At 34.8% G+C, this 24809-nt stretch overlaps 2 protein-coding genes across 2 annotated transcripts; both read left to right on the forward strand.

The window, feature by feature from the left end:
- The first annotated feature begins 18322 nt into the window (after positions 1-18322).
- Positions 18323-21456, forward strand: LOC112496111 (disease resistance protein RPV1-like). The gene is made up of 3 exons (XM_052436161.1): positions 18323-18831; positions 18922-20026; positions 20955-21456. The coding sequence occupies exons 1-3, from the start codon at positions 18359-18361 to the stop codon at positions 21321-21323; spliced, it is 1947 nt and encodes a 648-aa protein (XP_052292121.1). The 5' UTR covers positions 18323-18358; the 3' UTR covers positions 21324-21456.
- On the forward strand, positions 21379-24139 carry LOC112498273 (disease resistance-like protein DSC1). Its single transcript, XM_052436162.1, has 3 exons — positions 21379-22729; positions 22829-23470; positions 24034-24139. Exons 1-2 carry the CDS (start codon positions 21557-21559, stop codon positions 23429-23431), a joined length of 1776 nt encoding a protein of 591 aa, XP_052292122.1. The 5' UTR covers positions 21379-21556; the 3' UTR covers positions 23432-23470; positions 24034-24139.
- Positions 24140-24809: the final 670 nt, after the last annotated feature.

A 24809-nucleotide genomic window follows, 5' to 3' on the forward strand; every position in this document is an offset into this window, starting at 1 on the left:
GAGGTGTCACGATTCTGTTGAACTAAAATTCTTATGTACTGTTGATCAATGACGTGCAGCATATTAGTAGACCAAAAATCTCGTATACGGTACATGCATTACACAGGATTATTTTCAACCAAATCGCGTTACTGCTCAAACCGGTTGACTATTCAAACCGCGTGGTCAAAACGTGTTACTGTTCAAACCGCGTACTATTGACTGATGACGTGGCGCAATCCTGAGCGTCCAAACTGTTTTTAATCCGATAGCCATGATTTATTCAATGTATCTATAAAAAGGGGACCTCTCCCCCCTAATTTGGCATCTCTAAATCCATTTTTGGGCTCTATTTTCTGTAATTCCTTTTGCATCTTATATTTTCTATGTATTTTAATAAATTCCTATTTTACCCCTAGTTCAATTATGAGTAGCTAATTTTCTTTCAAGCTTGGGTTGAAGGTGAAGTCTCAACATGTGTCATGAGCTTTATTTGGTAAATTTATTTTATATTTTCCTCTAGTTTTTGTGGATGTTTTGACTTCTCATCGACAAATAATAATAATCTTGTCTAGATACCGCTCTGATTTCACCGGCTCCCTAGTGCAAGGTTATTATTATTTGGCACGATAAGCCCTTAGCACCATATTGATTAGAGCGTGGTTCATAAGGTGTGGACATCCCCCTCATGATTTAATTGGCATTAATAAGGAATATTTAGACCATGGTGCATGTTGATACAAATCCAGATACTCAAGTACGTCATTTCAATAGATTTCTCTTCAATTTCTTCTCGCCATTTTAATTCAAATTTTAGAATAATTTAAATCACTTCCACTACAAATCCAACCACCCACATACGAAATTAATTTTACATATAATTAAAATCCACCTCCTCGTGGGATCGACACTCGTCACCATTAATCTATTCTACAATAAATTCGTGCACTTACGAGTTCAATAAAATTTATAAAATAAGTTTTTGGTGCCGTTGCCGGGGAGGTAAGATTATTTTAATTCGTAAAATTAATTTTTGTGAATAATTTCTTTTATTTGTTTTCTTGTATTTTTTTATTTAAAAAAAAGTGAATCTTAGAGGTAATAATTTCTTTTCTTTTTCTATTCTTTACAATTCTACAATTTAATTTTTAAGTTATTTTTTTTGTAATTTTTGTTTATCTTATTAATTTAATTTTCGTTAATTTATTTCACTATTTTTTAGTGTGTTTTTTTTTTATAGAAATGTTTTAACAGCGTAATAAGGTTAGTATCATAATTTCTCTTTTTTTTTTATTCATTTTGTTCCCATTTATTTTTGTATTCATTGCATGCATGGTCGAAGGTCTTTATTATCTAATCTTGAGCCTATAGACCTTGAACTTGAGAAAACACTGCGCACACACAAACACGGTAAAAATAACATGGATTTGCAACAACAACAAGCACCACAGGAGAGGCCATTTAAGAACTACTTCAGTCCCTTAGCTAATTTGAGCACATCATTAACTATGGCCAATGGGCCGTGCCGTGCCGGCACGGCCCACCAATTGTCGGCCCATAAGGGCTCGTGGGCCGGCACGGCACGGCCCACCAATTTGGTGGGCCGTGCCGTGCCGTGCCCACATTTTTTTCAGTTGAGCCCGGCACGGCCCACGGCACGAGCCCTCTCATGCCGTGCTCGTGCCGTGCTGTGGGCCGTGCCCAAAAAAAGCCCACCAACTTTTTTTTTTTTTTGCGTGCTTAAAAAAGCCCACGTGTCTAACGTGCTTTATTCAAGCCCACGTGCCTGACGTGCTTTTTTAAGCCCACCAACATAATAATAATAATAATAATAATATTCAAAATCATAATCATATTAATTTTTATTAAGAGAGCAATTAACATTTTTCTTGTGTATAAAATGAAAAATATTTCATTCACAAATGAAACATATCTCTATTAAATATTAATTAAGTTATGATTTAATATTAATATGAAAAATATTTTATTATTAATTTTGTAAAAAAAATTATTTTTTATTTATAATATATAAATTTATGATATTTATAATCTTATTTATTAAAATCATGATATTTAGTTATTTACTTATTCATTTAATAAATTATAAACGTAAATAAATAATTAAATAAATATCATAAATAAAATTAAATAACATTATTCATTTAATAAATATCATAAATAAAATTATGATATTTATAATTTTATTTATTAAAATCATGATATTTACTTATTCATTTAATAAATTATAAACATAAAGATTAGAATATTTATTTAAACTAAGATTTAATGATTTAAATTAATTTTTAAAAGTCTATGCTAAAAAATATATTAAAACATTTAATTTCAAGATATTGTACTTTAATTTCATAACATTTTATATTTACTTTTTGTTAAAAAAATTTACTTAGATATATTTTGGCCCACGTGCTATTAATGGCTCACGGGCCGCGTGCTAGCCCACTAATGAACCGTGCTTATTACGTGCTTTTTCGCGTGCCGTGCTTTGGCTCATCTCTTATCGTGCCGTGCTTTAAGGCCCGCGTGCCTAAAATTCTAAGCCCGGCACGGCCCACGTGCGTGCCGTGCCGTGCCTCGTGCCTCACCGAAACGTGCTCGTGCCGTGCCGTGCCGTACGGACACGTGCCGCCCAGCCCATTGGCCATCTTTGCACATCATGCATAAGATACCCAAATGTAGTTGTTAGGAGTTTTAAACTAAAACCTAGTGTGCTAAATTGTCTCCCAACATTCTATGGCTTAGAAAATGAGGACCCATATAATCATCTGAATGATTTTCATGCTATTTGTCAAACTTTTAAATACGAGATTTTTTCAGACGATGATGTTAAACTTAGATTATTCTCATTTTCTTTAAAGGATAGAGCTCGTTCATGGCTTAATACATTGCCTGCCAATAGCATCACATCATGGGAACAAATGGTAACTAAATTTTTGAATAAATATTTCCCAATGCATAAAACTAATACTATTCGCAGGAAAATTTCAGAGTTTACCTAGAGAGATGACGAGCAGTTTTTCAAAATATGGGAGCGATTCAATGGGCTACTCTTGAAGTGTCCACATCATGGGTACGAGAAATGGCACAAATGCCAATACTTTTTGGAGGAATTATTGCTGAATGTGCATGAATGGCTAATGACAACAAGTGGAGGAGAGCTAATGTCAAAAAGTGCATCAGAGATTTGAGAATTTTTCTAGCGACAAGTGAATAATTCCCAACAACGGAGTGGATCACTCAGGGATACTAAAAGAATTAAAGGAGTGAATGAGGTTCACATTGGCGAGTCAACTTCGAGAATCAAAGAAGTCAAGGAGATGGTTGAAGGTCTCTCTCGACAAATAACATCATTAACAACTGCTAAATCAACAGAACCATATGACCATGACTCATACTCAGATCAAGCCAATGCCATAGGTGTAATGAGAAAGTCATCAAATTACAACCCATACTCCAACACATATAACCCTGGATAGAGAGACCGCCCAAACTTTTCATGGTCTCAAGGATTCCAACAGAATGGACCAACAGCTCCAGCTCCACCAATGCAACCAATTCCTCAAATTCTTCATGCCTCTCAGCCACTATTTTGACCATACAATCAGATCCAGAACTGCTCTCAACCCAAACCATGGGAGGACACATTCTAGAATTTTAAGAATGTTACTCACTCTACGATTGAGTAACAAAACCACACCATTAATGGACTACGAAATGAGATGAGAGTAGGCTACAACTCACAAGCCCAATCAGTTTCAAACCTCGAGAAGATGGTGGGACAACTTGCTTCTTCAGTTCAGACCTTGGCAATGACTGTTGAGAAAGGTAAATTTCTAAGTCAACCAGTGCCTAATCCTAAAGGAGTACATGAAGCAAGTACTAGTTCACCACAACAGCATGGAGATGTCAAAGCAGTCATGGCCTTGTGAAAAGGAAAAGAAGTAGACAACAAAGTGGAGATGTCGGTGACAAAAGAAAATCAAATTGTACCTGTGAATGTTGAGGACTCACCATCGGAAGAGAAAGAAGAAACCAACCCACGAGAATATGTTCCCAAAACTCCATTTACTCAGAGGTTAGTTAAAGGAAAGAAAGGAAAATCCACAAGTGAGATTCTTGAAATCTTTAAACAGGTAAGTGTTAACATCCTTTTACTTGATGCTATAAAACAAGTTCCATCTTATGCCAAGTTTCTTAAAGACTTTTGTACTAAAAAGAGAAATATTCATGTTGAAAAAAAGGCTTTTTTAACAAAAAACGTTAATTCTATACTTCAGCACAAAATTCCTCTAAAATACAAAGACCTAGGCTCCCCCACTATCTCATGTAGTCTAGGGAACCACACAATTGAGAATGCTTTGTTGGATTTATGAGCTAGTGTAAATCTGTTCTCTTATTCAGTATTTGTGAAACTTGGACTTGGATAATTACACCCAACTCCAGTGGTGTTACAGCTTGCAGATCGATCCACGAAAATACCTCGTGGTATTATGAAGGACGTGCTTATCCAGGTAGACAAGTTTTATTTTCCTGGTGATTTCATTGTAATTGACACTCAACCAACACGGGATTCAAGGAAGCACATCCCCATTTTTCTAGGACGACCTTTCTTGGCAATTGCGGATGCTCACATTTAATGTAAGACTGGAAATATACAGTTGTCCTTCGGCAACATGACTATGGAGCTGAACATCTTCAACATTGCCAAAAAACCTCATAATGCAGATGATGGAATTGTTGATGTGGATTTAATTGAAGCATTAGTTGATAACACTTTTCTTTCAAACCTTAGTGATGACCCTTTACAAACATGCATAACTTACTTTTGTTTGGATTTTGATATTGACAGATCGGTCGATGAGGTCAACGCCCTGCTTGACTCAGCACCATCCATGGACACTAATAAATGAAAGTCAAGAGTTGAACAACTAGCACTATCAAAGAAGAAACTCATCCCATCATCAGAATCACCACCGAAACTCGAGCTTAAGCCATTACCCAACACGTTGGAATATGCATTTTTGGGAGAAGAAAGTACTTTGCCAGTAATTATCTCATCATCCCTAAATGACGAACAAAAAGGTAAGTTGTTGGATGTTTTAAAAGAGCACAAAGAAGTATTAGGATGGACCATAACATACATCAAAGGTATAAACCCAGTAGACTGCATACATTACATTCACCTTCATGAAAATGCTAAACCTACTAGGGAAATGCAATGTAGGTTAAATCCTAATATGAAAGAAGTTGTTAGAACTGAAGTCCTTAAGCTATTAGATGCAGGTATCATTTCCCCATTTCTGATAGTTCATGGGTTAATCTTGTACAAGTTATCCCTAAAAGTCAGGAGTCATAGTAGTTACGAATGCCGATAATAAATTGACACCCACTAGAGTGACTACAGGATGGCGTGTATGCATTGATTATAGAAAGTTGAATTCTGTCACACATAAAGACCATTTTCCTTTACCATTTATCAATCAAATGCTTGATAGATTGGTAGGCCATGAATTTTATTGCTTTCTAGATGGCTACTCAGAATACAATCAGATTCCCATAACACTAAAAGATCAAGAGAAAACCACTTTCACTTGCCCTTTTGGTACTTTTGCATATAGGAGGATTCCATTTGGATTATGTAATGCACCTACTACATTTCAATGATGCATGTTAAGCATTTTTTCTAATATGGTTGAATGATTCCTTGAAGTCTTTATGGATGACTTTTTTATCTTCGGTGATTCATTTGATCAATGTTTACATCATCTAACACTAGTTCTGCAGAGATGTATCGACAAGAACTTAGTCTTAAATTGGGAGAAGTGCCACTTTATGGTAAAATAAGGTATTGTTCTCGGTCACATCATTTCGAGGAAAGGTATTGAGGTTGACAAAGTTAAGGTGGATCTCATTTCTAATCTTCTTCCACCCAAAACAATAAGAGAAGTAAGATCTTTCCTTAGGCATGCTGGTTTTTATAGACGTTTCATTAAAGATTTTAGCAAAGTTTCTAGACCCTTATGCAATCTACTTGCTAAGGATGTACCTTTTGTCTTTGATGATTCATGTCTTGTGGCATTTGAAAAATTAAAGCAGTTGTTGACATCATCACCCATCATTCAGCCCCCAAACTGGAGTTTACCATTTGAGTTTATGAGTGATGCATATGATTATGCACTATGAGCAGTATTAGGACAAAGAGTTGATCGAATTCCTCATGTTATTTACTATGCTAGTATGACATTAAATGATGCACAATTAAACTATTCAACTACTGAAAAAGAAATGCTCGCAGTAGTGTTTGCATTGGAAAAATTTTGATCTTATCTCGTTGGTTGTAAAATAATTGTGTTCACAGATCATGCTGCTCTTAAATATCTTCTCACAAAGAAAGATTCAAAAGCTAGACTAATTCATTGGGTGTTACTTTTGTAGGAGTTTAACTTGAAATTTAAAGATAAGAAAGGCACAAAAAATGTTGTGGCTGACCATCTCTCTCGTCTCCATTTTAATAGGATTATGGAACCATTACTATTGAATGAATCATTTCCAGATGAATAATTAATGAATGTGGAAGTATTACCATGGTATGCTGATATCGTTAATTATCTTGTTACAATTCAATTTTTAGAGCATTGGACCAAGCAAGACAAGGCCATTTTTTTTTTGAGGAAATAAAGAATTTCTTTTGGGATGACCTTTATTTATTCAAGTATTGTGCAGATCAAATTATTATACGATGTGTCCCAAAAAGTGAAATTTAAAATATCCTTTCATTCTGTCATGAACAAGCTTGTAGAGACCATTTCAGCGCTAAGAAAACAGCAACTAAAATTTTACAATGTGGTTTCTATTGGCCAGCTATATTTTGAGATGCTTACACTTTCTGTTTTTCATGTGATAGGTGTCAACGTATGAGGAGCATTACACGAAGGAACATGATGCCACTAAATCCAATTTCAGTGTTTGAGATTTTTTACGTATGGGATATCGACTTCAAGGGACCCTTTCCCCCTTCTTTCGGCCATCAATACATATTGATTGCTGCTGACTACATATCGAAATGAGTAGAAGCAATTCCATGTAGAACCAATGATCACAAGGTGGTGATAGGATTTTTGAAAAGCAATATTGTTTCACGCTTTGGATTCCCTCGAGCGATAATCAGTGATGGTGGTGCCCACTGTTGTGCAAATTTTAATGTACTCGCAAGCGCACGAATCTAATGTAGTATAGACTAATGGTGATGAGTGTCGATCCCACGAGGAGGTGGATTTTAATTATGTAGAATTAATTTTGGAAATGGGTGGTTGGATTTGTGGTGGAAATGATTTGGAATATGCTAAAACTTAAATTAAAATGGCGAGAATAAATTCTAAAATTGGAATTGAAATGGCGAGAATAAATTGAAGAGAAATCTATTGAAATGACGTACTTAGGTATCTAGATCCGTATTAACATGCACCATGGGCTAAATATTTCTTATAAATACCAATTAAATCATGAGGGGGGAATCCACACCTCATGAACCACGCTCTAATTAATATGGTGCTAAGGGCTTATCGTGCCAAATAATAATAACCTTATACTAGAGAGCCGATGTAACCAAGGCGGTATCTAGACAAGATTATTATTATTTGTCGACGAGAAGTCAAAACATCCACAAAAACTAGAGGGGAAGAGAAAATAAATTTACCAAATTAAGCCCATGACACATGTTGAGACTTCACCTTCAACCCAAGCTTGAAAGAAAATTAGCCACTTATAATTGAACTAGGGGCAAAATGGGAATTTATTAAAATACATAGAAAATACAAGATGGAGAGGAAATTACAGAAAATGGATCCCAAAAATGGATTCAGAGCTATCAAATTAGGGGGGAGAGGCCCCCTTTTTATAGATATCTACATGGAGTAAATCATGGTCATCGGATTAAAAACAGTTTGGACGCTCAGGATTGCGCCACGTCATCAGTCAACAGTACGCGGTTTGACCACGCGGATGAACAGTAACACGGTTTGACCCGGATGAACAGTAATACGGTTTGGTTGAAAATAATCCTGTGTGATGCATGTACCGTACGCGAGATTTTTCGTCCACTGATATGCTGCCACATCACCATCAAGAGTACATAAGAATTTTAGCCCAACAGGATCGTGACACCTCATCAGTCAATGCCACATCATCGGTCAATGCCACGTCATCGATCGTGAACAGTGTCGTGAACAGTAACGTAGACAGTACCGTACACGTGAATAGTACCGTACATGTGAATAGTGTCATTTTTCCTTTTATGCTCTTCCTAAGGTTTTCGACCGTCCTGAGTTCAAAAGTGATGTCCGTTTTGCCGTCTGATCTCTCCTTTATTGTGAAATGACTATAATGCCCCTAAAATACATAAAATACTTAATTAAAATAAAACACATGTAATTAAATCACAAGACGGTTAAATACATAAAAGTAAGGGTTGTTCGTAAGACTTAAAATGTAAAATGACGGTTTTCTCCTTTATAAATATGCATTTTCTAACACTCAACACCCACTTTTGTAACAAAGCATTCAAAGCTCTTTTGACAAAGTATTCAATCACTCACAAAGTGGCGACCCTATATTATCCGCAAACCAGTGGCCAAATTGAGATCTCTAATCGAGAAATAAATCACATATTAGAAAAGACGATGAGGCTAGACAGAAAAAATTGGTCATTAAGACTTGATGATGCATTATGGGCATAGAGAACAGCTTTCAAGACCCCAATTGGGATGTCACCCTACAGGCTAGTGTATGAAATACCTTGCCACCTACCTGTGGAACTCGAGCATCGTGCATATTGTACCATCAAGAAATTCAACTGTGACATGCAGCAAGCTAACTCAGAAAGAAGATTACAACTGGCAGAACTTGAAGAAACTCGCAATGATGCATACAAAAATGCCAAGATTTACAAGCAATGAATGAAAGTCTTTCATGACAAGCAAATTATGAGAAAATCTTTCACTCCAGGTCAAAAAGTGCTTTTATTCAATTCTCGCTTGCACCTATTCCCAGGTAAGTTACGCTCTCGATGGTCTGGCCCCTTTATTGTTCATACTGTTTTTCCACATGGGGCAATTGAAATTAAGGATCCAAAGAACGGTGTCACGTTTAAAGTTAATGATTAAAGATTAAAGCCATATCTAGAGAACCAACCACATGGAGAGGACACCAAAATAAATTTGAGTGATCCACCAGATTTTAATTGAGTTTTTTTTCTTTCTTTCTTTTTGGTGATTTGATTTCTTTCTTTCTTTATATTATTCTTTTGCTAATTGAAATTATTTTTGCATAAGTGTGTTTATTTAACCATTAAGTTTTCTCTTATCATTGTTAATCATGAGTGCCATAGCTAAATAGTTCCTCCTGAACATTCTTAACCCACTTCAGCTTGTAAAATCTCATCTCAAAAGGCAGATTCGATTTTGTAAGACACATCGTATTTGGGCTCTGCAACCACTAGAGTTAGTATCCTTTGTTGGGGATTTGGAAAGCCAACTCAGAGACATTGAGAGAAGTGTCTACAACATTCAGTTGGAGCTTGAAGTAAATTCAATAAGAGGACGATTGTAATTTTCTTTATGTGTTTTAGTTTGTTTTTCTTTGTTTGTATGCTATAGTTTATTCCCATAATAATTGATATTTTGAGGCGAAGGTATGGACAGAAATGAGATCTTAGCAAAGCTTCACAATCGATTTCTTTCACTTCCTCAGAATGCCCTCCTTACAATCTATAAAGCTCGGTCCGAACGCATGCGATTGCTCATGAGGAATAACATATTTGCTGACATTCGTTGGTTAGTCGAGGCTAAAATACGATTGGCAGGTGAGTTACCTCCAAAATTTATTACATACATGCCTGGTTGTGGTAAAGAAAATTATGCAAGAAAACGATGAGCTCGAAGAATTTCTGTTGCTTGTCATAAGTGTGCTAGAATGAGTTGCGATAAAAAAACCATGTTCTTTAGGAACGGTGTCTGATAACAGGGAAGATAAGATTTAATTCATTATGGATGACTTGAATAAGGAGTCATTGGATGATATCCTTTTGTCTCTTGAAATGCATCCCAGTGGATATGTGCAAGGAGCGATTCTCCAGTTGTGGCCATTATTCCAAAAGGAGCATGCACGATATAGTCTCGGGAATCTGACTATAAACGACCATGTTTGCCAGTTTATAAGAAAACTGGATGGGAAGCCTATCCTCGACCCATAGAGGGCGTTCAAGCCGTTTCTGGACGTAAAACCAGAGGAAGATGTGAGCCACAGTCGCAACTACCTGTAAATATCCTTTTACTTCACTATTATTTTCTTTCACTGTTGTTTTATCATTTGCATTATTGTCTTTAATAATTTTATTTTATCATTGTTTCTTTTTCTTTTTTACTGTTTCCTTTTTGACTCGCGCGCCATGTGCTTTACGCGTTATTTGACACTAACATGTTGCCTCATACACAGCTGTGACCCACTGTCACCAAGATTCTTAGATGTGATTTTTTGTCAAGTACTCACAAATTATTTTTGAAAAGTATCCCAATGGTAGCTACTCACAATAGACAATTCAAGAACATTTGTGTGCTTTCTGGATTTAACTATGGCAAACATAAAGAGTTCGTTGAGGCAGTCATAGATCTTGGTCGAAGCATAGCAGAGAGAAAATTCTACTTGGTGTATGGAAGAGATAATTGAGGGTTATCAAAATTGGTCTTAGAAGTTGCTTTTGTCAGAGGAAGCCAAATGTTAGGCATCATCCCAAAAGCCCTAAAACCTTTGGGCAGTTTGTCTGGCTCACCGACTGGAGAAGAGTTAGTCCTCTTAGGTATGCAAGAAAGAATAACTGAAATGCTTAATCATGTTGATGCTTTTATTTTCTTACTAGGAGATCTTGTAACTCTAGAGGCATTTATCACATTAGCATCTTGGGTCCATCTGCACATTCACCAGAAACCCATCGGTTTGTTAAATGTCAATAACTTTTATGATGGCTTCATCGCATTTCTTAACCATGCAATAAAAAACCATTTCATTCCTTCCACTGCGAAAAAGTTTTTTGTTTGTGGTCACACTACTAATGAGCTACTTGATCTGTTACAAGCTTATCGACCAGAGCAGAGCCCAGGACTGTTGTGCTGGAGTCTCCAAATAATGATGGTAACAGCAGTCGCAGTAAGAAGTACAAATTAGATTTAACTCTCCGCTTGTAAATATTTTCTTCTATGTTGCACCACCCAGGTGATGTCTTCTAAAACTCTACTTATTTCCTTTCAAACATTGAGGACAATGTTTCATTCTGCTTGGGGGGAGGGAATAGTCGACAATTGTAGAATCTTTGTTAAGTTTTTACTAATTTTTATTGTAGAGACTAACAGTGGCTAACTTTTTGTGTTGAAAATGGCTGAATATGGAGTGTAGTTACTCTAGAAACGCATCTTCTTCATTTGAAAAAAAATAAAAAAAATAAACATTTTCATTTTCTTTATTAAGTTTTGACAACTTTTTTTTCTTCTTTTTTAATTTCTCCTTTATAAATATACACTTTCAAATTTTTGAGTCGAAGATGGCTGAATATGGAGTGTAGTGCCTCTAAAAACACATCTTCTTAGTTAAAAAAAAAAAACTAATTTCTTTTTCTATCATTTTAAGTGTAACTTTTCTAATTAGTTTTTCTGCATCATTTTCACATTTCTGCATGCATATTTTCCTTTCATGTTTAGAACAAGTTGGGGGGTAGAATGTGTTTAAAAAAATTGTGTGATTTGTTTTAACATCGGATGACATGATGAATTTCAAATTTTAGTATTTATATTATCTTTGGTTTTAAGTAATGTTACGCCATGTTTGCTACTCTACATGTTGATGTCGGAGACAAATATAAGTTGATTAAAGGAATGAACATGTCATAATAAGTACCAAGTGGGTTTTTGAGCCTATCATTTTTCTTGGAGAATAACCCTTTAGCCCATTTTGCATACAGCTTAGCAGTTTATTATTTTATACACGATCTCTAGATTTCTTTTGAGTTAACCCTTAAAAAAATGTGTAAAATTAAAAAAGAAAAAAATGTGTGTTGCTACATCTGGAGGCCCATCTAACTAGTAGATATGGAAGATTATTTAGAGCCCTAAAAGACGATGGAAAGGCCATCTTTGATCTGTTTGAACCTTTCTAGCCTCCTTTCTGTGAAATATCCATAGTTAACCCTTTTGAGCTTTAAAAAAAAAAAACTTTTCTTTGTCAAACTTATCATCTTGACCCACTCCGATTTGGAGTATTACCCGATATCTTATAAGTTTCATCACCTATTTATGTTTGAGAAAAATGTAAATAATTATTTTGTTCAGTGAAGTTGTGCCAAACAAAAGAAAAAACAAAAAAAAACAAAAACAAAAAAAATTGTTGTTAAAAAAATAATAAGTGAAATCCACCTTGCAACTTCCCAAAAAAAATAAAAAAATAAATAAAAATATCTCTGCATTTTTCTCAAACATACACTTTATTTTCCTTATTTTCCCTCCTTTGTTAGCCATATCCCTAGCCTACGTTACGTCCTAACAAAAGTCCTTCTTCATTTTAGGGAACTATAGTCTGAAGTAGAAGCTGGTTATATGGGCTAAAAAGTTGTAATGGTACATAAAAAAATAAAATAATAAATAAATAAATTGGGTTGACTAGCATTTTTATTTGACTTGAGATCGTATTATTTCTAAACAGAGGGCATATTTCTTTCATCTTGGTGAGAGCATGTAATATCACTTCTTTATTATTTTCTCTCAATTACTATTCATTGGAGTGACTATTTTTATTAGATTTAATTTCTTTGTGAGAGTGTCACTATTTCCAATGAGATTTTGGGGTTTAACATGTCATTCTTGAAAGTAGCTGTGACAATGTCTAATGGGCTAATTCATGTGGATGGTTGATGTGGGTGTGATGTTTCTTTAAACTGGAGATAATGCTTATACTTTTATTTGATTAATATCGTTTGTCTGATTGAATAAACATGATTGTTAAAAAAAAATCATTTTGGATTTGAATTTTGTTTTCGCTTTATTTGCTAGGGACTAGCAATAAGCTGGTTGGGGGGTGTGTTGAGTGTTAGAAATGTATATTTATAAAGGAGAAAATCGTCATTTTACATTTCAAGTCTTACTAACACCCTTACTTTTATGTATTTAACCTTCTTGTAATTTAATTACGTGTTTTATTTTAATTAAGTATTTTATGTATTTTAGGGGCATCATGGTCATTTCACAATGAATGATAAATCAGACGGTAAAACAGACATCACTTTTGAAGTCAGGACAGTTGAAAACCTTAGTAGGAGCATAAAATGAAAAATATCACTATTCACATATACGGTACTATTCACATGTACGGTATTGTCTACGTTACTGTTCACGACACTGTTTACATAGACGGAACGATGACGTGGCATTGACCGATGATGTGGCATTAACTAAAGAGATGTCATGATCCTGTTGGACTAAAATTCTTATGTATTGTTGATCGATGACGTGGCAGCATATTAGTGAACCAAAAATCTCGCGTACGGTACATGCATTACACAAGATTATTTTCAACCAAATCATGTCACTGTTCAAACTAGTTGACTGTTCAAACTACATGGTCAAACCGTGTCACTGTTCAAACCGCGTACTGTTGACTGATGACGTAGTGCAATCATGAGCGTCCAAACTGTTTTTAATGCGATGGCCATGATTTACTCAATGCATCTATAAAAAGATGACCTCTCCCCCTTAATTTGGCATCTCTGAATCCATTTTTGGGCTTTATTTTCTGTAATTCCTTCTCCATCTTATATTTTCTATGTATTTTAATAAATTCCTATTTTGCCCCTAGTTCAATTATGAGTAGCTAATTTTCTTTCAAGCTTGGGTTGAATGTGAAGTCTCAACATGTGTTATGGGCTTTATTTGGTAAATTTATTTTCTATTCCCTTCTAGTTTTTGTGAATGTTTAGACTTCTCGTCGACAAATAATAATAATCTTGTCTAAATACCGCCTTGGTTTCACCGGCTCCCTAGTACAAGATTATTATTATTTGGTACGATAAGCCCTTAGCACCATATTGATTAGAGCATGGTTCATGAGGTGTAGAAACCCCCCTCATGATTTAATTGGCATTAATAAGGAATATTTAGTCCATGGTGCATGTTGATACGGATCCAGATACCTAAGTACGTCATTTCAATAGATTTCTCTTCAATTTCTTCTTGCCATTTTAATTCAAATTTTAGGATAATTTAAATCACTTCCACCACAAATCCAACCACCCTCATGCAAAATTAATTCTACATATGATTAAAATTCACCTCCTCGTGGGATCGACACTCGTCACCATTAATCCATTCTACAATAGATTCGTACACTTGCGAGTTCAATAAAATTTACACAATAGTTGTGAGTCGAACCACCGGAAAAAATATCTCATTAAAGTCAATACATTCTTTCTGAGCATATCCTTTGACCACTAATCTTGCACGATACGGCTCCACTTGGTCATTGTCATCACGTTTGATCTTACAGACCATTTGTTACCAATGACTTTTCTTCCATGTGGTTGTGGTACAAGTTCCCATGTCTTGTTCTTGTGTAGAGCCTCAATTTCTTCCTGCATTGCTATCATCCACAAAGCAACATCTTAGTTGTTTAAAGTTTCATGGAAAGTTGATAGCTCTACATCATCTGTTAGAAGACAGTATGCAACATTGATCTCTGTGACATACTCTGAATGCCAAGCTGGCGGTCTTCTCTCACGAGTTGACTGACGAACTTCTGAAGCCTCAGACTCGACTGATCCTTGTTCCTCGTGCTCTGGTGCTGCTTCAGAAGAATTTGAATCTTCTTTTTCCAGATTATTTTCACATCGACCGGTACAGTCTCTGACTTTTCTTTGACAGTGCTATCATCCTCATCTCTTTTTTAAAATTGATCTTCTATAAAGATAACATCTCTTTTGATGATGATCTTGTGGGTAGTGGGGTCCCACAGACGATACCCCTTTACTCCATCAGCATAACCCAAGAAGATACACCTCTTAGATTTTGGATCTAACTTTGTTCTTTCTTGGGTATTGTACATCACGTACACATGGCATCCAAATGCATGTAGGTAGGAGTAACCAACTGGCTTTCCAGTCTACATCTCCATCGTTGTCTTTAGCCCAATTGCTGTGGATGGCAGCCAATTTACTATATAACAAGCAGTTTTGGCTGCTTCTGCTCAGAATGAATTAAGTAGACTAGCAATCCTCAACATAACTCTTATCTTTTTTGTAAGAATCATGTCCATTCGCTCTGCCACTCCATTTTGTTGAGGAGTGTATGCTACCATGAACTGCCTTTGAATATTTTCTTGCTTACAGAAAGCAAGAAATTCACCGTCTATATACTCTCCACCATTATCTGTCCTCATGCACTTGATCGTTTTGCTAGATTCAAGTTCCACCCACGTTTGGTATTCTTTAAACATTGGAAATACATCTGACTTTTTCTTAATTGGATACACCAACATCTCCTGAAATAATCATCAATGAAAGTCACGATGTACTCTGCACCTCCCATGGATATGTCTGGTGATTCCCAAACATCAGAGTGAACTAAGTCTAGAATGCATTTACTTCTAGCAATAGATCTACTGAATTTTAATCTATGTTGTTTACCTGTAACACAATGCTCACAAAATGATAAGCTTACTGATTTGAGCCCTAGAAGCAATTTTCGTTCAGAGAGAATCTTCAAACCTTGTTCTGACATGTGGCCAAGTTTGAGATGCCACATCATCGTTGACTCTTCTCTATTTGATGTGACAAAAGCATCAGCCTCCTGTAGTGTTTCTCCTTTAAGCATTAATTAATTAGCACCGACCTTTTCTTCCTTCATCAATACAAGCCCGACTTTAACAATCTTCATAATCCCATTTTCAACATGAGTTTTGCACCCCATGACTGTCTATTTGTCCAAGAGACAATAGATTCGTCTTTAGGCCTTTGACATGTTGCACCTCTTCAATTGTGAGAATTGTACCATTAAATTACCCTAAATAAATTATATTAATTTTTAATTGTCAAAAATTCTATGCAAACTATCAAATGTGCAAATAGTGCTTACAAAAAATTAATATAATTTTTTATCTTTTAGGGTTAAATTGGTAATTTAATTATTTTCTTTTTATTAATGTCCAAACAAAAAAATTATTATAAAAGGGTAATATCGTAAAAGTAAGCTAAAAAAAATAAAAAGTAACGATAGGGGTATCAATACTTTATCGGCAGGGATGTTTCGAGGCATTTTTTAAAAAACAGGGACTAAATGGGCTTTTACCTGGTTTACAAATTCCTCTTAATGGAGCTATGCATTGAGGCCGTAGGCAAATTTTAACATTTAATTTAATATTAACCTTATGTTGCTATACATATACGTGTGGTAGAAAATTATAAAGAGTTAAGCTAAACAATTTAACTCAGCATTGGATTCATATCGGATGTTATTACCACTGTAAATTTTAGTTTAAATACTCATATTTTAATGAAATTTTATATTATTAAAATAATTTTACTGTAATTCACCTTCACTATAATTTACTCTTAAGGACAATATAATTTTAGTTAATGTAATGTTTATCATTTTATACACCATTAAACACCCTTTACCTTATCTCTTAAACCTTAAAATTATCTTCTTGTAATGCCAAATCCAATCTACACTAGAAATTTCTCACTTTTGATAAATATTCATTCATGGAAAATCAACACATTAATTGGGAGTAACAACAGAAAGCATGTTGCTGCTTGGAAAATAAAAAAAAAAACAAAACAAAACAAAACGAGAGAGAGAGAGAGAGAGAGAGTTTTGGCTTGAAAGTTCTGAACAAATTACAAAGAGTAATAAATGACACTGATCAAAAGTTGGTGTCAAAATTTCAGCTAATTCTAGCAATATTGTATCACACACACATGACGATAAGAATAAGATAGATTAAACAAGAAATAATAAAGAAAAAAGTGATAATCGAAAAAGAAAATATTTAACATATTGGATTCTTTGGATTATTTTTTGTGGGTGTAAAAAGAACCAAAATATTTAATGAAATGAGTTTAATGAAGGATTGATTTGGCATTTCAAAGAGTACTTCAAATAAAATTTAATTTTTTAAATTTTACTAATGAGTATTTCAAATAAATGAGTGTTGAAAACAGCTTTTAGAATGTAAATTACTTAAAAAATTAGTCATTTAGGAGGATATGTGTATTTATGCTCTAAATTTGAGGTTTTTTTTTTTAATTCTCTTATCTATTCATACCTATTAATGAGTAAGGGCAATTAGAAAAAAAAAAACTAAAATTTCAAGACTAACTTTCTCAAAGTTTTTGCCCTCAACTTTTCAAGACAAATTCTCTCATTGGGCTTAAAAACTGCCGGTGCTACAAATTTGAGCATCACTAACAGAACTAATTATTATTATTATTTAAGTACATGGTGGAAAGCCATCCGTCTCATTACAAATTTAAAATTTTTACCCAGATTATAATATTATTTCAATACAACGGAGAAAGTGAGGTGGTGACATTGGAATTTGGAAGTTCCTCACCGGAGAAATTGTATAAAATATGAAAAGTTAAGAGCAGTGACAGAGAATTATAAAAAGCAGAATACCATTCTATTGGTGGGGGTTAGGCGGGACTCCCTGCCTGTCATTTAAAATAAATAATGAAAAATATATGTGGAGGGGGATATAAACCAAAACCTCCAATCGAAAGAAATAAATACAATAAAAAAAGAAAAGATTAAGGCATAACTTAACGAAAGAAGCATAATAAAAACTAATGCAGTCGGTGATAATGTCTCTTACAATACTTGCAGCCGGCAAGTAATTTAATGCCCTTTTTCGAATAACTAACAACGTTAAAATCACGGCTATAGTCAATTTTCTCAGAATTCTCAAGAACAGACAAAAAGTGGTCATTATTTTCCAGCTGTTCGTCAGAACTATCATCATTAATTTCCTCCGATTATTGGTTGCATCAAATTTTAATATTAATGAATGCTTGTCTTTTCTGCCTGCAACTATCCAGTATCATGATTCCGTTTCTCTACTCGATGAACCATGTATACGAAAGCCCCAAGAAATTTCCAGAATAAAAGAAAGAAAGCAAGCTCCAGGCATTCAATTATTTACTTACTTCACACATTTTCAATCATACATCTACGTACTATTGGAATTTTATCTATTTCGTTCTTACATCTCCTCTGTCGACTATCGAGATTAATTCTCTGTCTCTGTCACCAAATTAATTTCTAAAATCTTTATGGCTTCTTCTTCATCTTGCAATTATGACGTCTTCCTCAGTTTCAGAGGGGTGGACACTCGCGCAAGCTTTACTTGCCATCTCTATGATTCATTGTTTGAAAGAAAGAAAATCAGAACATTTATTGATGATGAAGAGCTTAGGCAAGGAGATGCGATTTCACCTGTCCTTTTGAACGCAATCCAAGGTTCAAAAATCTCGTTGATCATTTTCTCAAAGGACTACGCTTCTTCAAAATGGTGCCTGAATGAACTTGTCAAGATTCTAGAATGCAAGAACACAAACGGCCAAATCGTTATTCCAGTTTTCTATAACGTAAGTCCGTCCGATGTGCGACATCAAACTGGAATTTTTGGGGACGGTTTTGATAAGCTCGAACAACAGTTCAAAGAGAAACCAGAAATCGTTCAGAAGTGGAGGTATGCACTAAGAGAAACATCCCATCTAGCTGGCCACGAATCAACGAAATTCAGGTAACTCTCATTTCTCGTTCATCATTTCTCCGTTTGTGTCTTGACCCGAATTGACTCAATTGCTTTTGCATCTTTGCACCTATATATTAGGCATGATGCCCAACTTGTAAACAAGATTGTCGAAGATATTTTGAAGAAGTTGGAAAAAATAACAGTCTCAACGGACTCATCCAATGGCCTAGTTGGATTAAATTCACGAATTGAGCAGATTAAACCATTTCTGTGTATGGATTTGTCGGATACTGTCCAAATTGTTGGAATTTGGGGAATGGGTGGTATAGGCAAAACCACCCTTGCCACAGCTATTTTCAATCAATTCTCCAGTGAGTTTGAAGGTAGGTGCTTTATGTCAGATGTTAGGAGAAATTCAGAAACAGGAGGTGGATTAGAACATCTACAAAAGCAAATGCTTTCAACAATATTAAGTGAAAAGCTTGAAGTAGCGGGTCCCAATATTCCACAATTTACGAAAGAGAGGGTCCGACGCATGAAGGTGTTGATCGTACTCGATGACGTGAATAAAGTTGGACAGTTAGAGGGTTTGATTGGAGGGCTTGATCAATATGGTCCAGGAAGTAGAATTGTTGTAACCACTAGGGATAAAGGAGTCCTCGAAAAATTTGGGGTGGAGGAGGAGAAAATATATGGGGTTAATGGATTGGAATTTGATGAGGCTTTCGAGCTATTTTGTAACTTCGCTTTTGAAGAAAATCATTGTCCTGAAGATCTCAACTGGCACTCACGGAGGGTTGTATGGTATGCCACAAGCAATCCATTAGTTCTTAAAGTGTTGGGTTCCTCCCTGTGCCTCAAGAGGAAAAGCCATTGGGAAAATGTATTGGATGACTTAAATCGGATTTGTGAATCTGAAATTCATGATATTTATGATATATTAAAGATTAGTTTTAATGAATTAATTCCCAGGGAGAAGAGTATGTTTCTAGATATTGCGTGTTTCTTTGAGGGAGAGGATAAAGATATTCTGATGAGGATACTTGATGATTCTGAGTCTTATGCTTTGGGTGTACTTATTGATAAGTCACTTATAACAATATCACATAACTGCTTGCAAATGCATGATTTATTGCAAGAAATGGGGCGACAGATTGTTCGCCAAGAATCTCAGAAAGAGCCAGGCAAACGCAGCAGGTTGTGGGATCCTAAGGAAATCCGCCGCGTACTAAAGCATAATAAGGTAAGAATCCTCCTTTTTTTTTGTATGTCTTTTATTTGTTTGGAGTTATGCACTCATATTTTTCCAACCATACCAGCACACCCATGTTTTTTTTTTTTAAATTTTATTATTACCAGAACATCCTTTAGTAAAAGCATTTTTATGAACAAAACAACCAAAATCATAAAAACCATAATTAGGTAAAATTAATGACTGAGGGTGTCAAGAGAACAAGTCTCAAATTTTAAATTTTTAGAGAAAACTCCACATTTTATCAATTTTGGGATGTTGAATAAGTGTGTGAAGAGTATAATTTTTTTATTTTTTCAAATTTTGTGAAGAGTGTCAGAACAAAGTGAGTGCTATGAGGATTAGCCCCCCTAGTTCTACTTCAATAAAATTATATTTTTTTTCAAAAATGTAAGTGTGTTTAGAGTATAATTTTATTTTTTTAAGTGACAGTTGCTAATAAAATGGACTGATTGGCCCACCTAGTTCTGCCTCCAATCACTTTTTTTATCTCAAATGTACCTTAATTTTTTTTTAACTCAAATGTCACTTTTTTTAGCTAAAAAAAAGTGACTTTCATTTTTTTCCCTAATTTTGAACTAACATTTTGGATTCTATCCACTAAAAAAAAAAATATCGAAATCTTATACCAATCAAATAGGCCCTATCTTCTCAACTTCTAGATATCAAGATAACAGATTTTTAAATTAGAGAAGTTTTTGAAATTTTGAACAGTGTTCAGAGTTTTTTTTTTTTTGGTTAGTTAATTTTGCGATGGTCCCTAAAATTTTCTTTTCTCACATATAGATATTTAATATATTAAAAAAATAAAATCAAAGATTGCAGAATTTGTTTTTGTTTAAAGAACTCTTAGTTAATAAAGTTTATGAATGTTTCTTTTGGGTTTTAGGCTTACTCATTCTTTGTTTTTCTTTATAAGGGGACCGATGCAATTGAAGGTATATTTATGGATTTGTCCAAAATAGAAGGCATCAATTTAGACTCAAGAGCCTTCACAAATATGTCTAATTTGAGAATGCTCAAATTTTATGTACCCAAGTTTCTAGGTATGATCATTGAAGAGAAGCTTGAAGACTCTAAAGTGCAGCTTCCAGACGGCATAGATTATCTTCCAAAAAACTTGAGGTATCTTCACTGGTATAAATATCCATTAAGAACACTGCCATCTAATTTCAAGCCAAAGAACATTGTAGAACTGAGTTTACGTTTTAGTAAGGTCGAGCAAATTTGGGAAGGGAAAAAGGTAAGTTTTGTACTAATACTAAAACATCAAATTTTCTTTCTTTAAATATGCATATAATTAATTGTTGATTTCAATTTTGCATTTTAATTAACATAGTCTTTGTATATCTTTTATTACAGAAAGCTTTCAAGTTAAAATCTATTGACCTCAGTCATTCCGAACATCTCATTAGGATACCAGACCTATCAGAAATCCCAAATCTTGAGAGAATATATCTTTCAAACTGTACAAACTTGGTTCACGTTCCTGCATCCATCCAAAATTTCAAGTATCTCAGTATGTTGGATTTTAAGGGCTGCAAAAGTCTTAGGTCCTTTCCAAGCAATCTTCATTTTGTTTGTCCAGTAACTATTAATTTCTCCTCTTGTGTTAATCTCATAGAGTTTCCACAGATTTCTGGGAAAATTACACGGCTATACTTAAGCCAGTCTGCAATAGAAGAAGTTCCATCATCAATAGAGTGCCTAACTGATCTTGTAGAGTTGGATTTGAGGGATTGCAAACGGCTGAAGAGGATTTCAACTAGGTTTTGTAAATTGAAATCTTTGGTTAAGCTTTGTCTTGATGACTGCTTAAACCTTGAGCGTTTCCCAGAAATCTTGGAGGAAATGGAACATTTAAAACGCATCTATTTAGAAAGGACGGCAATCACAGAGCTGCCATCTTCATTTGAAAATCTACTGGGGCTTGAATTCTTGACCGTAAGTGGTTGTTCTAAACTTGATAAGTTGCCGGATAACATTGGCAATTTAAAATCTTTGGATTTCATCGCAGCAGTAGGGTCAGCTATTAGTCAACTACCATCCTCTGTTGCAGATTCAAATGTACTTAGAATGCTTTTTTTCTGTAGATGCAGGCGTTTGCTATCATTGCCTCGATTATTATTATCGGGTTTATCTTCTTTGAAATTTCTATATATAAGTGACTGCGCTGTAACGGAAATTCCACAAGATATTGCCTGTCTATCCTCACTGACAACATTAAATCTAAGTGGAAATAACTTTGAGAGTTTACCTGCAAGTATCAAGCAACTGTCGCAGCTGAGTTCTCTGTACTTGAAGGATTGTAAGATGCTTCAGTCATTACCAGAACTTCCATTGTGTCTAAAATATCTTGACTTGAGGGATTGTAACACGCTTCGGTCATTACCAGAACTTCCATTGTGTCTAGAATCACTAAAAGCAAGGAACTGCAAGGGGCTTCAATCTTTGCCAGAGATTCCGTCATGTCTACAAGAACTAGATGCATCCGTACTCGAAAAGCTATCCAAACACTCTCCTGACCGAAGTATCAAATGGAGATATAAGACGTCGACAATTTATTTCGAGTTTACTAACTGCTTGGAACTGAATGGAAAAGCAAACAACAAGATTTTGGCAGATTCACGACTAAGAATTCAGCATCTGGCAATTGCATCACTGAGACTGGGCTATGAAAAGACAAACGAGGAGGTATCAAATTCCCTCTCTTGTTTACTCTGTCCCTCTTTGTTATATCTGAAATCATGGTTTTCATTTTACAACTTTCTTTTTTAAAATGACATTTCACAGAAACTTTCTGAAGTCGATGGACCCATAATTGTTTTACCTGGGAGCGAAATTCCTGACTGGTTCAGCAATCAAAGTTCAGGATCTTCGATATGTATTCAACTGCCACCGCACTCTTTTTGCAGAAACTTAATCGGGTTTGCTTTATGTGCTGTTCTTGATTTTAAGCAACTTCATTGTGATTGTTTGAGTGATTTTTACGTCAGCTGTCAACTCGACTTAGAAATAAAGACTCTCTCTAAAACCAAACATGTTGATCTGGGTTTCTATTTGCCCTATTTTAAATACTCCATTGATTCAGATCATGTCATACTTGGTTTTAAACCTTGCTCGAATGTTGGGTTTCCTGATGGTTACCATCATACAACTGCCTCATTTAAGTTCTTCGCTGAGTGTCACCAAAAGCGTCACAGGATAAAGCGTTACGGAGTATGTCCAGTATATGCAAATCCCAGCGAGACCAAAGCCAACACTTTTACTCTCAATTTTGCTACCGAAGTTTGGAAATTGGATGATTTGGCAAGCGCGAGTGGAACTTCTGATGAAGAGGAATTGGAACCGAGTCCCAAGAGAATTTTCAGAGCTGATCAAATCAACACTCCTTAACAAATGAGTCACCCGTTTTCACATATTCTTTTTCCTTAGGTATGTCGAAAATGCTCTAATTCTAGATTGTGATTTGTTTAAGATGATGTTTTATCTATGTATTCCATTTTGCTTTTGAAAATACCTTATTTTATTTAACTTAGCGGCAGAACTAATTAGTCAAAGCATCAGTTGCTAATTCATTGCAATCTGCTAATAAGTCAGAGCATCAGTTAATCCTCTGTTGTTGTTTTCATTATTCACATTAGACAAAACGAAAGGTCTGTGTCTATAAGTGGAATTCAACTCTTCAATCTCTACTGCATGAAATTGTAGTAATTTGTGGAAGTGTTCTTTTATTATATGCTCCTGAAGATTACATGTTTTAACTTTTTTTTTCTTGAAATTTTTGTAATTTTATTATGTTAGAGACATTATGTCTCGCTTTCTTCTTTGATTTTAATCATGCTGGTAAAACATGTAAGAAACCTCTAAAATGTTTAGGAACCAAGACATATATGAGGGCTGTTTCATATTGAATTCTTTTTTTTTATTTTTTATTTATATTCTGAGAAAATAAGCATTTTGAAAATACACTAAATTGAAAACATTTTCTTGGCCAGTGCGCAGTTTGCACAGTATATAGCATTGGGAAGGCAAGCAATCCATTGAAGGGTTTTTCTTGTGTCCAATTCGGATTGTTAATATCTCTACATTGATGTTTTCGTGTGGGAATTCTGTTTTATTTTGAATCCTTTATAATGGTGTTGTGAACTTGCAATCCTCTCTTTGCTTCTTAGACTATTTGTTGTTTAATTGAACGTGCACTACGATTTTGCTATTACTATTTTAATTTGATACGGAAAGGCTCTCAGGATATGAGAAATGTTGGATGTACAAATAAATTCAAACGGACAACTTCTTCTTCTTTTACAAGTGTCTTTTTGGTTTGACAATGCAATGGGAGATTCTTAATTACCCCTCTCCGCACTTCGAACTTTAATGTGACAATCTCTTTTTTACCTCAGTCACGTGACTTATGCACATGGGACTTAAGTGATGAAACTAAAAACTAACAACAGCTAAAACGTTTTAGTGTATTGGTTCGTTTTATTTTTTAACCTATGGGTGTATGTTTGTATTATTTTATTTTATTTTTATCTTTTAACTGCGTTTCAATATAATTTTTATGTAGATGTTCACGGTGATCACAATTCTTCAACTATTAATTAAATATTAAGAGCAATTTATAGTTGATATTTTGAAATATGGTCATCTGACTATTCAATAAATGACTCGGTAATTTTATGGTTTATTGAAAGGTAGTCAATGAAAATCTCAAGGAAAAAGGAAATCGAAAAGTCTTAATTAATGGGCAGAAAGTAGACTAATAAAATGA

This window comes from Citrus sinensis, chromosome 3 (assembly GCF_022201045.2).
Source record: "Citrus sinensis cultivar Valencia sweet orange chromosome 3, DVS_A1.0, whole genome shotgun sequence".
NCBI lineage: Eukaryota > Viridiplantae > Streptophyta > Magnoliopsida > Sapindales > Rutaceae > Citrus > Citrus sinensis.

Excerpts from the sequence above, each read along its gene's own strand:
- LOC112496111 (XM_052436161.1), top strand. The coding sequence starts at position 18,359 with ATGGCTTCTTCTTCATCTTGCAATTATGACGTCTTCCTCAGTTTCAGA. Across the intron at positions 18,832-18,921 it reads CACGAATCAACGAAATTCAG|GCATGATGCCCAACTTGTAA; the intron begins GTAACTCTCATT and ends CCTATATATTAG. Across the intron at positions 20,027-20,954 it reads GCGTACTAAAGCATAATAAG|GGGACCGATGCAATTGAAGG; the intron begins GTAAGAATCCTC and ends TTTCTTTATAAG.
- LOC112498273 (XM_052436162.1), top strand. The coding sequence starts at position 21,557 with ATGTTGGATTTTAAGGGCTGCAAAAGTCTTAGGTCCTTTCCAAGCAAT. Across the intron at positions 22,730-22,828 it reads ATGAAAAGACAAACGAGGAG|AAACTTTCTGAAGTCGATGG; the intron begins GTATCAAATTCC and ends GACATTTCACAG.